The following is an 18,517-nucleotide window of genomic DNA, read 5'->3' on the forward strand; positions in this document are numbered from 1 at the left end:
AACGGCATATAGTGGCATTGGAAGCCGCCAGACCCTGCCCTCAGCAATTTGGACTAATGAGAAGTCAATCTGGGCAACAGCACGAAGCAGTCTGTGCCAGATATATGCATAAAGCGAGGAAAAGGTCTAGCTTGTAAAGAGTCCATTACCTGGTCTGTGAAGGAGGGACAAAAAAAAAAAAAGGAGGCAGGACTATGCCCTCTTTAAGGTGGAATGTGGCCAACACCTGACAGTAAGGAGGGAAAATAGCAGAGCACCACCTTGTTTTGGTGTGTAACTAAAAATGGAGACTTGCAAGATAGGGCCGTCTATTCAGGGACATGCCAAATGGAGTTGAGGCCAACAGAAAGACCACTTTCCAAGACACAAAAAGGAAAAGGCTGTCATGAGGCTCAAATGGGGAGAAGTACAGTGTCTCAAGGACCGGGTTAAGGTTCCAAGGAACTGTGGGTTGGCGGTGGGGAGGAACCACATGTGGCGCTTGCAGCAAAAAAAGTGTGCATGCCCGATTTTGCTGACAGGGGGCACTGAAAGAGTACCTATAGCATGGAAACTTGACCCTTGAGGGAGCTGTGGGCCAGGCTTATATCCAGACCTTCATGGAGAAAAGTGAGCAAGAGAGGGAGAACTGAATTTATTGGAACGGTTTTCCCTTCAAAACACGAGAAAAAAAAACAAAAGCTTTCCACTTATTGTGGTAAATTTGTGATGACGAAGGCTTCCTAGTTTGCAGGATTGTTTGTATAATCGCTCAGAAAAACCCTGAGCTCTCAGTATGGCAGCTTCAATAGCCACGCCGTAAAACAAAGCGTAACTGAACTCTGGTATAAAAGTGGACCTTGAGATAGAAAGTTGAGTAGGGGGGCTTGAGGTAGAGCAAGGATGTGTCAGCTAGGAGGGTAACTAGGTTGGCGTACCAAGCCTTGTGGTAGAGAAGAATTACCAGTACCTTTCATTTTGAGCTTGATGGTTCGATAATGGAGAGAAAGATGGAAATGGTTACAAGAGTGTCTATCACCAGCGCCAGTGAATCCTGGGCTCAAGCCATGAGTGATTTAGTCTGGAGGCCATGAAGTCCACATCCGGGAGATCCCATGTAGCGCAGATTTCATTGAATGCCCTCAGCATAAAGGGCCCACTGGCACGGATCGGAGCATTCTCTGCTGAGATAGTCTGCTATCCAGTTGTCCACTGCTACGATGTGAACTGCGGGCAGATGGCACGTGATCTTCTGCTCACCTCAGGATGTTTGTCTACCATGGCGGCGGGTCCCACCCTAATGTTGGAGGTAGGTGACCGGCGTCGCATTGTCCGTTTGAAGCCACACTGGAGAGCCTGTCAGTATCGGAGGGACAGGCGAATATTTTGAAGTTCCATGACTTTGGGGTAGAGGACTCTGGAAATGACTATACACCTTGCACCGTTCAAGATTGAAGAACCCCCTCCCTAGCCCAGGAGGCTTGGGTCAGTTGTTACAACCTTCCACTTTAGAGGGATAAAGCAGCTGCCATCGGAGTGATTGGCGCATTGACATGGGGAGAAGAATGGAGGGAACCAGAGCAGATGTAGCTTTTCCCAATGAGCCAGAGCAGATGTAGCTTTTCCCAATGAGCCAGTACAGCCCAATAAATTAGTGTGAAATTAAGCATATGGAATAGCTCCAATGGAAAAGACCATCAGGCCTAGAAGCCTCATGCAATGCTAAATGGAGACCGGAGGGGGCCCTTGGGAAGACCAAACCCTCTGTTGGAGGGAGTAGAGCTTCTCATGTGGGCTGTGTAGAAATAGGGCTAAGAAAACCTCCATGAACACCAGTGGTGCCGTTGCCAATCAGAATGGTAGGGCCACAAACTGGTAATGGTCCTCCAGGATGGCAAAGCGAAGAAACTGTTGGAGGACAGGAATTCCCCTTGTTCCATCAATGCAATGACTAACTTCAAGGATTCTATCGGAAAGAAGTGTAGATTGAAACGGTTTCTGTTTAACTGTTGCAACCATTTTGGGGACCATGAAAATATTTGAATAGAAACCCTGGAAGCATTCTTGGCAAGAAACTGGTACAATCACTAACTGGGAGAAAAGCATCTGGACTGAAAAAAAAAAAAAAGGGAAGTAACCTTCAAAAGGGATGTTGGTGGTGCTGAGGGGTTGAAAACGAAAAAAACAACAAAAAAACAACCACACTTGGTGGTAAGGAAGGAAAATAGGAAAATATTTTGAATCCTGTGGAGAGCACTTCTCACACCCATGCATCCTGGACGTGAGACAGCCAGACATCATGAAACTGGTAGAAGGTTGTGTCTGTCATCGGCACAGCGTGTTGTGTTTTGTCAGACGAAAGACTGGACAGTCCAATGCATGAGAAAACAACAGCTTCTGGACCTACTTCCGGAAAGGGGTACATAAAGCGTCCATACATTTTGGTTTAGTAAATAGCCTATTTGGAAAGGCTGATTCTTTTGCAATTGCGTCCTCAAATTCAGATGAGGGGGAAGCAACTTTAGGGCCTACAGAGGATTCCAGAAGTAAAAACAATGCCGAGACAGGAGAATCTGTGGATACACTTAGCAGCACAGCCAGCCAGGGAAGCCACATGAGACTGGTGTTCGGTATACCGTCTAGGACTTTGCAGCCAGCAACATCTCATTACTGCCATTAACCAACCAGGACTGCTGATATCCCTAGGAAGAGGACACCGCAATGTACCACTCCACCAGCCCAACTCCAATATGGAAGAGAGAAATGCCCTATAGCAGCAATTTGAAGTGGGTACTGCAGGAGCTTTTCCAGCTCAGGTATGAAGAGACCGAGAGCCGGCAGAAGCTAATTGGCAAACTCGCAGAATGGGACCTAGAGTACGCCCCAGCGTATTCCACATTGGAGAAAGCGGGATCCCAACCACTGCCCAAACTGCGGTCAACCCATCAAAAATTCACTGGCAGCAACCAATCTTCCAACTCCACCGCAGAGCTGCTGGTCGCACTGGGTATGGGAGAATCGCCCATAGATCGTGTGAGGAGTCTTGCCCCCAAGATCCCGGTCCGCCTTTCCGTAGGGGTGCACAACACTGAGTCCGTGGAGCGCTCTGTGCCCTGGCTGAAGTATTGGGACTGGGCCAGCTTTTGAAGAAAAAGGTCACAGACAAGGACACCCACCTACAGGTGGTGGAAATGATCACCGTCATAAGGGCCAAGTACCTGGGTTGCAGCCTACGGAGAGAGCCCTGAATACCTAGGGACTAGGAGGTGCTTTGAACCCCTTTTCTGTCTCGATTCACGGTTACACTAGAGAGCTTCCACCTAAAGTTTCAGACCCTGAATGTACAAATCGGCACCCATACAGAATCCAACAGGCAACTGACTCCACTTCAAATCGATGGGACAGGTGGTCCGCCAACACCGTGTCTACTATGAACCATGATCGTGTTATAGCAGCATATGTTTAAGATTGCCCCAGAGACGCATGAGTGTGGTCTCCCGAAACACCGCAGCAGGCCACCAGGATGGTGGATGAATTCCTGGCTAACCAACCGCAATGGAAGAGCACCAACCACCTGGACTTTGTATCATCCCAGAGACGCGTCCAATACTATCCAGCTCATTTTTTGGGGATCAGAGCCGGCATCTGGGTATTGCGCAGTAATCAGTTCTGCTGTAACCAAGCAGGTCACATGCAAAAGAGACTGCCAGAAGGGACGCAGGCAGATACTGGGAGCCCGACAATCAGCCTATCCTGTGGTGTTCTGCTGGGGTAAGAAACCAGCCCCCCGGAACACTATCCTTTGGATGCAAAAATGTCGGCAGAGGTAGTGTACTAACTAGAGGTGGTAGATGGAGTAGGGTGAGCTACACCCGTCAACATGCAGGGCCACCGACAGCCTGGTTACTTCCATGTATAGTCTTTTTTATATTTTTGACTGATAATTACATTTTAAACTCCTACCTTTGACCTGTGATTAAGTCATCGGGGCACTTTGACCCTGAACACATTGGCGGTTTTTTCTTACCGCATAGTGTATTCAAACATTGTTGTCTGCACTGTTATTCTACATGACCTGATGAAGATGCCGATGCGGCATTGAAAGGCGTAGCCTGATTTACAATAAAACATCATTATTATTAACCATTTGTTCTTCTATTGAGTAGCAGCGCCGGCTTTGGTCCCCCTTTTTTTCCTTCAACAATTATTGTCTAGATGATGTTGTCCTGTTGTTAATAAAGTTAATTTTAAAAAAAACACACACACACACACACACGACAGTAAGAAGAATGTAAGAGCAGCCCCTCACAGACACTATGAAGAAATGCTGCTGTAGGTAGAAATACTTTATAACTTCTGCAGCTCAATCTACTAGTATACCGGTTAGATACCTGGACAGTGTTACCTGAATGCCAGTGGTCACATGTGGGTGTCCTTTCGGTCATCCTAGAGGTGTTTTTTTTTTATGGACAAATCTGTGTGCTATACCATTTATTTATTTATTTTCTTTTAGACAGAGACAACTACACTGATATAAGAAAGGTATGGGAGCAGAATTTTAAATGCATGTATATTAGAAATCTTAATACAAAAAAAAATAAGAGTTGACAACCTCTTTAAGCTCAGTGCCTGCAGGAGGGATATAGCGAGTAGAGCAGATAACACTGCACTTAAGTGTCTGCCTCCTAGTAGCAGCAGCTAGATCTACGATCATCTGTGTCCCCCAATGAGATGGATGAAAAATTAATGTATTCAAGGGTTTGATCAAGATTAGCAAAAAAGGTTGATTTTGTCCATGCACATAAGCAGTGCAGTTTCATCAGAAAAAACAAACAAAAAAAACAACTTACAACAACTTTTTCCTATTTCCAGACAACCCCATTAAAGAACTGTAGACATAACATTTGTAACTAATGGTGACACGGCATGGTATTTGCAAAAAAATAAATAAAGTGTTTAAATAAACACTTTTAGGATTTTTGTTAGGTCCAAGACTGTCACTTTTTTCTGCTGCATGTCTCTAAGTTGCTATGTGCATGCAGTAATGATTCAAGCATGCTCTACTCTGGCAGGGAATATTTTTTAAACTGCAGTTAGAAATTATTAACTACAAATGTAAAATATTTCTTAGGCTGCGTCCACATCTGCGTCAGGGCTCCGTTCCGACAGAGCTTTTCGTCAGAACGGAGCCCTGACGCAGATGTGAACGCAGCCTTAAATGGATTAAAGCATGACTGCATGCAAATGGAAATGATAAGGCCTTGTGTGGTAAGAACTGCTATGAGCAATTGAAGGGGGTTATCCCAACACAGCAACTTATCACCTATCCACAGGATAGGAATCGCTGGAAGTCCCAGCGCTCGGCTATCTCCAGCAGTCTCAGAGAAAATAAATGGAGCGACAGAGCGCATGCATGACCTGCTGCTCCATTCATACAGGGAACTAGGGACCCTGGTTCTCTTGATAGATGGGGGTCCCAGCTGTGGCTAGCATTTTACTATAGAAAACGATGACATTGCACCCTACTATCCCATTAAATACCTCACCCAGTCGAGTGTAATACATTCCAACTACATTTAAAAAACCTGCCCTTTATCAAGTCCCATTAGCCGCAATACATATAGTTCAGATTTCTTGCAACAAAAACCAGACTTTTTGGCAATTTGCATTTATTAAAGAGCATCTGTACCACCTTTTTGCTGCCATCGCTGTAATGAAGAGTCCTCAGTATGTATGAGCTTCCGCTAATCCCGCCGCTGATGGACAGTTTTCCCCTATGCACAGTAATAGGAAGAAAACGGTCAATCTGGAGCGGGAGAATGGGGGTTAATGGCAGCTCGTAAATACCAAGGACTATCTCACAGCGCAATGTGAGCATTGCAGCAATTACACTGTACATTTTATAAAAACTACAGCACACAGTGCCATAGAACTCATAACGCTGAGTGAGGGCAACAAAAAGGTGGTGACATTGCCCTTAAAGTTCTGCTCACACTTCTGTTAGTTCTTTACTGAAATTTTTTTATTGCTCTTTGACAGATAAGTTATCATGCAGCAAGACTTTATCCAGTAAAAATAGAAACCTAAGTCCCTGCTCACACTGAGTTTTTGTAACACTTTTTTGCCGCGTAAAAAACGTCAAAAAAAGTCCGAAATTGCCTCCCATTGTTTTCAATGGGAAAAAGCGACATGCCCTATCTTGAGGAGTTTTCCCGACTCAAAAAACCCATTAAAATCAACGGGAGACAGAAAAGACACCACAAACGTCCGACGCATTTGTTTTGCCAAAAAACGCTCACAGTTTTTTCCTTTGCCTGTTGAAGAAATAGGAAAACAACGCCTGTGGTGCAAAACCACTTCAAAGAAACCGGAGCTGATTTTTCCTGGCAGAATTTTCTGCCTGCAAAAAACTTTGTGAACAGGGCCTAACAGACCCATTATAAGTCAGTGGAATACATCAGGATCAGTTAGAAAATAGCTTTTGAAAGAATAAAATACAATTTAATGACGTGAGCAGAGCCGTCTGAGACTTTTCTTAGAAATGGAAAAAATCATTTATGAATATCAAATCAAGAATTTAACGTACCTTTACACGAGAAGATTTTCTAGATCCTTCTCTAAAGGCCTGTGAAGGTAAAAATTAGATGTCATTGTTAAACACAAAGTAAAATTACTATCTAGATCCCTCAGTAAATAATAATAAATAATAATAATAATAAGTCACACCTTTTATTCCCCAAAAAAAAAAAACTACACGTTATGCTCTGTATTGCTCACTATTTTGATTATCTCTAAAATCATATATCCATTATATTCAATATTTTCAGACCTAAATTCTAATATCAGATATATTTAGTGTAAATAAATTGCATTTCTTTACAAGTCCCCATATGGCTACGTCGATACTAAGAAGACTACGCAATAAGGATTACCAAAACTAGGCTTGCTAACCATACAATTACAGTATCATAAGAGCTTGATAAACCACTATTTTGTGTTTAAACACTTGCCTTTTTTGACTTTGCATTTTGTTCCTTTTCTCCACTTTTCTTCCTTTTTTTGTCATTCACCTTTGTTACTCTGGTGGCAGTAAGAGTAAGTGTTGTAGGAGTGTGCTGACAAGCAGTGTACAGCTCCATAGGAACTTCATCGCAACTTTCTGTGGCACTTGTATCTCCATCTTTAAAATCAGACAAGACATACATTAAACCATTTTCTGCATATTCATGAAAATGGAGCAGTAAAAAAAATAAAATCGTAGAGTCGAGAAAATAGTTTCGCCAATCTTGAGTTTTACCAATATTCAGATTAAATGAATTCACCAGATTTGAGGATAGTTTTTGGAGACGTTAATAGGAAATGTGAATTTATGTAAATCACCTAGTGCATCTGCAAATCAGGTGAAGTTGTTGACTTATATCCAATTACAAGTATTTTATAATTACAATATTTTCGAGTAAGTACTGTATAATAATTTTTTTATTAATTAAGAGAAATTTAGAAGTATAGATAAAGACTTGATGCTCGCAAGAGGGAGTGGGGGAAACGTGACATAAAAACATTACTATGCAACAGGCAACATAAGTCTCTATTCACATCTGCTTCAGAGGTTCAATTAGGGGCCTCCATTACAGATTCTGCCATTTCTGCTGGACAAAATAGCGCAGCATGCAGTGCTTATTTTGTTTCGGCGAAAATACGGAAACTGGACGAAACCCATTCAAGTCAATGGGTTCCATCAGCACCGTTAGTTTCCATCACGCAACGAATCCGGCACTTACATTTTTCTTGTTGTTTTGCTCCTATGAGGAGCAGAACAATGGAAACCACAAAGCAGATGTGAACATAACCTATGAGGACATATGAGGAATAAATTCAACAGATTAACTAAAACATCACATATGTACATTGCACAATAATAATAATAAAAAAATCCTCAAGATAAGACATCAATAGCTGATGGGTTGGGGTCTGACTTTCGGGACCCCCGCCGATTAGCTGTTTTGAAGGGTACGAGCCGCTGCCTCCTTCATTTCTTCTTGTTCACGGAGTCCTCGACACGCATTTAGCAGCGATTCACAGGTATTGCAGCCTTCTTCTGCCATTGAAGTGAATGTGAGAAACGGGCTGTAATACTGTGAATCGCTGTTAAATGCGTGTCGACGATTCACAGTGAGCAAGAAGAAATGAAGGGGAAGCCGCACTTAGACGAGAGCTGCAAATGGCTGATCGGCGGGGGTCCCGGGATTCGGACCCCAAGACCCATCAGCTATTGGCCTATCCTGAGGAAAGGCCATACATTTTTATTGCCTGGAAAACCCCTTTAAGCACACCTTTGCCCTTCAAAAACGTTACTAAAAATATTTAAAATTCACAAATTATTGAAAAAACATATACAGGAAAAAATATGATTTTGTAATATACAGAACAAATTGGTATCAAACACGTGGTACAGAGGATCGCATAGCGGTCTTTCACTTGAGTGTAATATGGGTACATTTTTGTGGCCCAACAGTGTGTCTAATGACCAGAACTTATAGCATTATAAAGATCTGTAATGCTGATAGTTCGGTTCATTAGACCGGCAGTCAGGCAAAAATGCGTGCCGTTAAGGCCTCATGCCCACTTCATTTTTTTCTTCAGAGTGCTATCAGTTTTTTTAAATGATAGCACCCAGACAATTATTTCAATGGGGGCCATGCACACTTCCGTTGTTTTAACGGAACCGAATAGCTTTCCGTTTCAGCCTTTTCATTGATTTGGTCCGTGACACAACGGACTGCACACGGAAGCCATCTGTGTGCGGACCGTGTTTCATGGATCCGTCATCAGCGGCCGTACAACGGCCGACGCATGTGTGCTTGAGGCCTTAAACAGGGGTCGATAAATGTGCAAGTTGAAATGCTAAGAAAAAAAAATACTTGCAGCAGCAAACCATTAGAATCTACATGTGAAACCCCTTTAGGGAACTAACACAAACAGAGTGTTCAGGGCGGATACGCTGCGTCAAGGTGCGCAGCATATCCGCCCAGAACACCGTAGGGAATGGTGTTCGAGAATTCGCACCACATTTTTCGAGCAGAATTTCCAACAAAACATTCATACTGGACGCCTCCCGCTTCTCTGCGCATAGTCCAGCCTCCTGGGATGACATTGCAGGCCATGTGACTGTTGCAGCCTTTGATTGGCTGCAGTGGTCACATAGGATGAAACGTCATCCCAGGAGGCCGCACTGGAGAAGCAGGTAACTTTTTATTTCTTGCGATTTTTGCGGCGGAATTGCTGTGATCCCGCCGCAAATGTCACAAGTCACACGACTTTGGTGCAGCTTTAAGCAGCCCATTGAATTCAATGGGGAAAACCCGCAACAAAAGAGCGGCGATTCCGTAGCATTAATGGACATGCTGTGGTTGAGCAAACTGCTCCGCATGGTCAATTTATGTGCGTTTTTTCTGGCTGCTTTTTTCCGCTCTGTGGGGACGAGATTTGTTGAAATCTCTCCCACACTGCGGCTACTGTAATATGCTACAGATTTTTAGCATGGAATCCATTGCAGAAAATTTGCAGTGTTTACGCTGTGTGTGTTCGTACCCTTAGGGTATGTCCCCACACACGAATTATGCTGCAGATTTTCTGTATGAACTTAGATGTGACTTGATTCAAGGTTCAGCGCAAAATACAGCTTCTATGTGTCCAGGATACATATTATCCCACAAAGTAAAACACTTTTTTTAATCTAAACCAACAAAGTTGCATTAAAAACTAGAATACATTTTTTTTTTTACTAAAACAAAGTCTTCAAAAAGGCTTACATAGCTTTTAACCAAAAAAATAAAAACACACAGCACATACATAAATATACACAAGTACCTATGAATTGCGATTTTATTTTTACGTGCAGGATTTCAAAATAAAGACATTGATAAATAACGGCAATCAGTCTTGTGATTGTTTCCATTTCCAGTGGCACATCACATTCGTATTACAGGGTTTCCTGTTCAATTAAGGTTTTTTTTTAAATAAATTCTTAAATACTATTTATGTACTAATGCATGATGCTTTATCAAATAACTTTTAGATGTATATTTATATCTAAGTTCATACTATAAATAATATATTGTATGACATTTTTAAACTAGTATAAACAGGGGTTTATACACTATCTTATGCTTATCCATTTAGAAGGCATTAAATGTGCATTTTTTTATGTTGGACAATTCCAAAAAAATAAAATAAAATATGACAAGCTAAAGGAATTGTGCGCCAAATCACCAATATAAGCATACGCATAAGCATACGTTTAGAGAACTTTAGACAGTCCCAGGCTTCCTCCAATACAGTAAACTCTAAGATTAGATAGATGCTTGTACTGCACACTTTAGAAAACAAAAATATAAAATTTCAGAATTCTGCAGGTAGAAAGTTATCAATTTTAGGATAAAAATGTAGTAAATGGATAATTTAAAAAATATATATATTTACAAAAAGAAGGAACAATAAAAAGGAAATTATTTTTGTCAGGTGCAAGTCTAAAGAAGAGACATCCTGCATATACAGTACATATAGTATGTAGAATACACGGAAAAAGAATGTAATCCACCTTTCCCCAAGGAAATTAGTTTGAAACAGGAACCCTGAGAAATTAAGAAGTAAAAGACCATTAAGAGAAATTGTTAGCAATTAGGGAATGGGGTGTGTCACATTAGAAATGGTACCTACCAGATAAAAGGCTTCCGTTGTTGCCTCTACCATTGTAGAAGGTTTGAAGATCATCTGCATTAGAGTCACAAAAGTTATAGCCCAAAAGGTATGTGGCACTCAAATAACATTATAAGTGCACTAACACTCTTTGCCTATGTGCATGACCAGATTGATATGTTCACATAACGGCAAAGAAAGTATCGCCTCTCCTTAATAGGCTTCACTATTGTCCCAGCTATGAAGATGATCTATGTCTATGATCAAGAATTAAACCAGTCTTGCAGGTGCTACTTAAAGAGGCTCTGTCACCACATTATAAGTGGCCTATCTTGTACATGATGTGATCGGCGCTGTAATGTAGATTACAGCAGTGTTTTTTTATTTAGAAAAACTATCATTTTTGAAGGCGTTATGACCTATTTTAGCTTTATGCTAATGACTTTCTTAATGGACAACTGGGTCTGTTTTACTTTTTGACCAAGTGGGCATTGTGGAGAGAAGTGTATGATGCTGACAAATCAGTGTCATACACTTCTCCCCATTCATTTATACAGCACATAGCGATATATCTATATCGCTATGTGCAGCCACATAAACACACTATAACTTTACTGCAGTGTCCTGACAATGAATATACATTACCTCCAGCCAGGACGTGATGTTTATTCAGAATCCTGACACTTCGCTAACACAATCCCGACACAACAGCACAGTTTTCTAAATAAAAAACACTGCTGTCACCTACATTAGAGCGCCGATTACATCACGTACAATATAGGGCACTTATAATGTGGTGACAGAGCCTCTTTAAAAGGGATGTCCCATCATAGTCATTGGTAGCCTATTGCTAGCAAAGCAAAGGGCCACTTTGTCTCACCAACAGGAGACAAAGTGGCCTGGTGCTTTTGCAGCGCAACTTTGTTCTGCCAACCGCCAGGCATCTCATTCAATCAGATCCCGCTCTGATTCGATGAGAAAACCCCTTTAAAAGTAGCGTTTCACTAAAACTGCAGTTGTAAACTAGACACAGAATTTTACATGCCCAAACTTGCAATGTATACTCTTCGTAAAGTGGTTTTCCCATCTTGGACATTTATGGAATATCCACAGGATAGGCCATAAAACATCGGAGATGTCGGTACAACTACTGGGACCCACATCTATTTCTAGGTGCAGGTCCCAGAGGTGGGAACCGCATCTACCAGACATTTATGGCATATTCTGTGAATTTGCCATAAATCTCCAGGAAGGGAAAATCCCTTTAACAAGTCTTTGCCGCGGTCCCCTGAAAACAGCATTTAGATTCCCACTTTAAGAGTATACATTAAGCATGCGCAATACTAGTTTAACGAAAATTTTTCATAGAACCTATGACGTCAGAAGTACGATCAGAGCCCCAAGACCACCATCAATTGCTAAAATGAAGCGGAAGAAGTGCTCAAATAAGCGCCGCGCCACTTTGTTTCTAAATGGCTCGAGCAGTGTATGGACTCAAACTTTCTATTGAGCCCATACACCGCTCACTCGGCATTTCAAGATCAGAGTAAAGCCGTTCAGAAACTAAGGGGCACCGCGCTCAGTTGAGCTCTTCTGCTGAATCAGTTTAGCAATCGGTGAAGGTCTCCGCAAAACGTCTGACATGTCACTATGACATGTCAAAGGCTTTATGAAAGCTTAGTTATACTTTAGGGTTATTTGTTTACAGTGGCCTAGCCTTCTTAGGATCGAAAATGAAAGCTAATATCCAAAATCATAAACTGCACTATGATAAACCGAGGGAAGAAAAAGTGTTCACATATCAGGAACAATTTATTCTTTTAATTTGCTGCAAGTCAAGAGCATTTCCAGTTACCCATTATATGCTAATGGTTTATTTTCGTGAATAAATCAAACTTCCCTCAACTCCATGTTTTACAAAACTTCAATTAATTCAACTGAACACTAGAATTCCACATCTAGACATTGCTGTGAATGTTAAAGCACTGCAGCTTTTTTTTTAACCAATTAAAGGACTGTAAAAACATCAAGATAACTTTAAAAAAATTAAAATTAATTTTATATATATATATATATATATATATATATATATATATACACACATACATACACATTTTTTAATCAGTAATCACTGTCATTTCAATACAGTATAAATAAAAAATCCCTGATACAAAAGTTGAACTCGATGGACATGTAACTATATATAATCACTTTCTATAGCAAAAAGAGACAGCTGGGGAGAAGGGGGACAATTTACAGTCTGTGATTGGGACACAACCTCCTTACATATACATGGAGGTTAAACAAAAAATGAAAACCTCAGATGAGTCTTGTATCATTTATATATGTTATGTTTGGTGTATGTAAAAGCAATTAGTAACTTTATATATTAGCAGGCTTCCCAACTTCACATTAGGAAACTGTTCCCAAGAGAAAGTAACCGTAAAATAAAAAAATGTTTTAAATAAAAAAAAATTCAATGCCCAACACTTTCACTGCCAAGGATGCATGTCATACGTCACTACTTTAAAAACAATTTCCACTGCTAAAATATAAGGACTAGAGAATAGATCTTGGTATCATATTAAAGCCCAGAATCTTAACACCGCCTGTTACAGGTCATCTCTTTGCCTTCAAGTTACCGGAGGTGGATGGAGATACAGAAACATATATGTGCCCCCTGATACATTTAGAGGAGGTTCATTACATTTTGCATATCAAAATCAACCCCTGCACCTAATTAGACCACTTGTCGACTGACGCAAATTTATACAGCATCTGGATTGCAGAGATTTATAGTCTTAAGTTCTGGTGAATAGTTTAAGATTTGTGCATGTAAACATAAGTGTCATTGTGAGAATTCTACACACCTTGGACTTTTTAGGAGGTGTTGTCAATCTCAGGCTCTGCTTGGGTCAAACTTTTAGGCACAAACCTAAAAATTATGCATTTTTTCCAAAACGGGTGCAGTGTAAATTTCTGGGTGGCATATTCACAATAAACCAGGTGTCCACTTTCAGAAAATATATGAGTATGGAGTATAATATGATATTTATTTTTTTAAATGATATTTAGATTTTAAAGAGAACCCTTCATCTGCCCATACATGTGTAGCTGAGTGCAGCATGTAATAGGCAAGGCTTCACAAACAAACACGGTCTCACTTTACACTTTTTTTCCTATCTTCCTGTTATTTACATATCGGTGCCGTTATATTTGGCGCCCGATATGTAAATAAGCCCAGCTACGTACAGTGTCAGGGCGGCTTGCGCGGTGTTCCCTCCCGTGAGAATACACACAGGTTGGTGGTTCTGCAGAGAGCGCTCCCTCTCAGTCTGTGTATGTTCTCGCGGGAGGTAACAGCGCAGGCCACAATGACACGGTCCGTAGCTGATTGGACAGTGTCAGAGCGAAGAGATCACGCCCCCTTGCCATTTAGTTAGATAGAAACGCCCCATTGACTGTTCAGGGGCTTATTTACATATCGGGCGCAAAACATAACGACGCCAATATGTAAATAAAAGAGGAAGATAGGAAAAAAAAATGTAAAGTGAGTGTATTTGTGAAGCCCTGCCTATTACATGCTGCACATGTATGGGCAGGTGAAAGGTTCTCTTTAATTTGTGTTTTCCAAAAGTGTGAAAATTGACTGCCACGAAAGGGTTAAAATATTTCATGTCATAATTCACCTAACCCTACTTTACCTACCTGACAGATGTTCCCTTTTTCTTTGTTGGAGCAATACTGCTCTCTCCCTATCCAGAGTTCTGCCAGGAAAAAATAAATAATGAGTTTAGAAACAGCTGTACACACACACAATCTTTAAAAAAAAAAAAAAAAAAACAGAATCTAGAAAAAAAATCTTGAACAGAAATAAAGTCTGCCAGTTTGCTTCAATTTGGAATCCCCCAAAGTGGGAAACGTGGTTTTGTGGAGTTGCTAGCGTTCCCCTACCAGATTGTAAATTGGTCTTCATTCTACGGACGTTAAATAAGGCAAGGAGAAGAGGTTCATGAGACATTAGAGACAGGGTCGCGTAAGTTAAAATATTATGTGAAAGAAAATAGCTAGAACCCCCACACAAAACTGTATTTAGACTTTATTTTTTAAAACACTCACGACATAGTATTTGTTACATTTCTGCATATCAGGAAATAATGTAGTGTGTGAAAATTAGGAGCTTATAATAATCTACATTAAACTAAAAGGTGAATCTTACCGAGGCTGACAACGCTCACATAAGTAGATGTCTGGAATATTTTGTCTGTCAATACCCATACAATCTATATGCTGCCAGACACTGAAAAGAGAAAAAAAAAAAGTCACAATACTTGTTTTAGGAGTTGGTTTTAGCATGTACAAATCTCCATAAACACTCACTAAACAGTTATTTAAAAAGCACTCAATTTTTAGAAAATCAAATTAAAAAAATGAACCTGTCAAGTAAAACTACTTTTAACCGCACTCGTCGGCCGCTCTAAGACGGGCGTAATATGGGTGCCATTTTGCACCCCTATTACGGACGCAACACCTGGACCTCCCATGGTTCATCAGAATTGGAGTTAGAGCACCATAGAAGTCTATGGTGCTCTATCTCAGATTATGATAAACTGCTTAAAATCTACTTTTCTTTTGGATATAAAAAAAAACAAAAGAAAAACCAACTTTTGGAAGAACGTGTACAGCAGTGTTGCCCTATTCTATAGATTTACCCAGGCGCAGATACTCCAGAGCTGTCTCTGTAATGTGATAAAGCTGAAGTACACAGGGGAACTACAGGTCACAGCACAAAAAAAATAAAAAATACAGCCACACCAGGCTCTGTAACGAAACTGAACCACAGTTCCATTTTACTATTTGATTGGAGTGGGTTCCCTATGGATGATTGACCTAATTATCTCAGATTTTATTGCACATAAAGATTTATAATATAGCGAGACCACTGCAGATGTGTTGGCTGTGTATTTTATATTGGGGACTTGCTAGCCCTCTTAGCCAACAAACAGCACAAGGAGGACTTGGGTAGAAAAGATTACTGCAGAATCAGATAGGTGAGATAGGTGAGGAAGCAAATCATCTTAAAGTGATTTACTAAGGCACATATATCCTTAGTATATACCTAGTATACACCAGCTCTGTGTTGCGCTCCGCAACTGGCAAATTAGGGGTTGTATTGTGACCAATAGTTCTAGAAGGGTTATTCGGTAGTTAATAAAAATAAATATCTGGACGTGATAAAGTGCCATGACGGCATGTGAATGAGTGTGATTTAACAGGTGCACACACATACATATATATATTCAAAACACATAACACACTTGGTCGTTGAGCACTTCTTCAATATGACAATGATAGTCCCCAAACACTCGTCCAAGGCCACTGCTACATTGTTAGGCCTGATTCACACAAACACTGCGCATCTCGGACGTGAAAAACTGGTTTTTTTCACGTCCGAGGTGCATCCGTGCTCAGCGCTGTGGGACGCGATGTCACGCATCCCCCATAGTTGAGTCTATGGAGGGATGCGTGATGCGTGAAAAGATAGGACATGACTAATTTTCCCACGGACCCATCACACAGTCCGTTGAAACAACGGCTGTGTGAACGGCCACATTGAATTACATCGGTCCGTGGGACGGCCGCTGTTTCGGATGTTTAACACGTTCATGTGAATCAGGCCTTAAAGGAACAGTGTCATCACAAATTAATTTTTCATATGTTAAAGATGTTAGTGCTTTATTAAAAACGTTTATATTTATTTGTGTGTTTGTGTTTTACTTTTTCTTATTTTTACACTTTTTCTTCCCTATGGGGGCTGCCATTTTTTGTTCCATTTCTGTATGTGTCGATTAACGACACATACAGACATGGAATACGGCAGCCACAGTCCCATAGGGACTGCGAACGGCTCCCGTCCCATCCACTTCTGTGTACGCCGTCTGTGTGGGAACTGCGCATGCGCCGCTCCCACACAGTCCAATTTGAAATTGGCGCCGTCCGGCGCCATTTTCCTGTGGACCGGAAGTCGCGGCCGGACAGTAAGATTACTACTTCCGGTCGCGGCTTCCGGACTTGTGCACTTGGACCAGCGGCAGCAGACGGAGCGGACGGGCCGGAGGGAGCCGCGGCGGCAGGAGCAGGTAAGAGATTTCAATGTATGTTCGCGTTTGTGTACGTTTACTACTGTATGTTAACCTTCTACACTGTGTGTTAGCTCAAAAAATGGCGACACACAGTGTAGGAGGTTAGACCGTTCAAACCCCTCGTTTATCCCGGCACTAGCCAGGATAAAGGAGGGGGGGATGCTGAGAGCTCACTAGAGCGAGGGCTTTTTACCCAATTTTGCAATGCTGCAATTTTGGGAATAGCTCCATCTAGTGACCAGCAATGGGAAATATTATAAATTAGAATCTAATTTATAATATTTCCTGACTCGTGAAAAAAATAAAAAAAAATTGAACAATGTTTAATCACCTACACACTAAATGTTTAATTAAAAAAAAACAAACATGTTTTTCTGGCAACACATTCCCTTTAAGGAGGAAGGTGAAATTGCTGCAGTGGACAAGTAGGTCACCCGATCTCAAGTCTAATGAGAACCTTGGGGATATTTGAAGAAACTTTTTCAGCAGCACTCCCCCCATCAAGCCACTAATTTTTCAGGAGTGGCACAGGATATATGTGACAATATGTTGTGAACTTTTACACTAACCATGCACTGTACTTAGTATGTTCTTCGATACTATACAGTACGAATACTTATCAATGGTGTACTCATTTTGTAAATCTTTATAATTACAAATATTATTGAAGTTTCTATTTTGATATTCAATATATATTAAATGACAATTTTGTCATACTTCCATGAATTGTAAGGGGGAGTTCACACAGTTTTTTGACACGGAAACCGCACCCAAAAACAGCCAAAAATGCCTCCCATGGATTTCAATGGGTGGCGGCCTTTTTTTCCCGCGAGCGGAAAAAAAGTCTCCCGTGAAAGAGAAGGGACATACCCTATCTTCGGGCGTTTACGCCTCTGAAATCAATGGGAGGCAGATAAAGCGTATTTCGCAGCGTTTTTTGCCCGTAGCGCTCAATGCCCGTGGGCAAAAAACGGTATGAAAAAAAACTACACAAATCGCCATGCAGGCAAAGCAAAATCTCCCTCAAAATTCCATGATTTTCCGCCTGCAAAAAACTCAGCCGAACAGTGATTATTAAGAAATATATTCTTATTATCTCATTCACTGTATAATTCCAATCTATACATTTTTGAATCAGTGAAGATCAGTAGTTTCTAAAGAGCTTAGTTTATAATAATTGTATGATAAGAATTAAAAAAAAAAATTAATATATATATATATATATATATATATATATATTACCATAAAGAATATATTATGGTGCCTAAAAATGTCATACCTGCATTTGTCACAACAGATCATGTACCCATCATCGTGGGTAAAACCACAAATACATCTCGTGACATCAGTTCCATAGCTTCCATCTTCTGAAGTGCTGATGGTGGTAGCACTTGACGTCTCATCAAAATGCGGAGTAGTAAATATGTTCACTTCATTTTTAATAAGAACAGGAGGCGGAGACGCCGGAGGTGTTGGTGGAGGGCGAGCACCATAATTGTGATCCTGGATTTGAAAAAAAAAACAAACGCACTATGTATCATGATGGGCAGCTTTTTTAAGGATACAGCCTGTTTGACCTTGCGGACACAGCAGATTTTTTTTCAAATCTTGACAGGTTAATTTATGTGGCAATACCTTTGGAATGCTTTTATTTTTCCATGCTTTTACGAGATTGTTTTCTCATGACACATTGTACT

The 18,517-nt window shown here is 40.9% G+C and overlaps 1 protein-coding gene across 7 annotated transcripts in view; it reads right to left on the minus strand.

Annotated features, from left to right (window-relative positions):
- KMT2E (lysine methyltransferase 2E (inactive)) overlaps positions 1 to 18,517 on the minus strand; it is a 137,136-nt gene that overhangs the window by 62,947 nt on the left and 55,672 nt on the right. For 5 of the 7 annotated variants that reach the window (XM_075857300.1, XM_075857303.1, XM_075857302.1 and 2 more), the window contains exons 4-9: positions 18,100 to 18,323; positions 14,897 to 14,977; positions 14,386 to 14,444; positions 10,699 to 10,752; positions 6,990 to 7,159; positions 6,566 to 6,604 (exon numbers count right to left, since the gene is read on the minus strand). In XM_075857300.1, the coding sequence (XP_075713415.1) occupies positions 6,566 to 6,604; positions 6,990 to 7,159; positions 10,699 to 10,752; positions 14,386 to 14,444; positions 14,897 to 14,977; positions 18,100 to 18,323 (627 nt within the window). The remainder of the gene's footprint in view (positions 1 to 6,565; positions 6,605 to 6,989; positions 7,160 to 10,698; positions 10,753 to 14,385; positions 14,445 to 14,896; positions 14,978 to 18,099; positions 18,324 to 18,517) is intronic. The other 2 variants (XM_075857304.1, XM_075857301.1) reach the window with 1 other exon arrangement.

The sequence above is a fragment of the Rhinoderma darwinii genome, chromosome 3 (genome assembly GCF_050947455.1).
Source record: "Rhinoderma darwinii isolate aRhiDar2 chromosome 3, aRhiDar2.hap1, whole genome shotgun sequence".
NCBI lineage: Eukaryota > Metazoa > Chordata > Amphibia > Anura > Rhinodermatidae > Rhinoderma > Rhinoderma darwinii.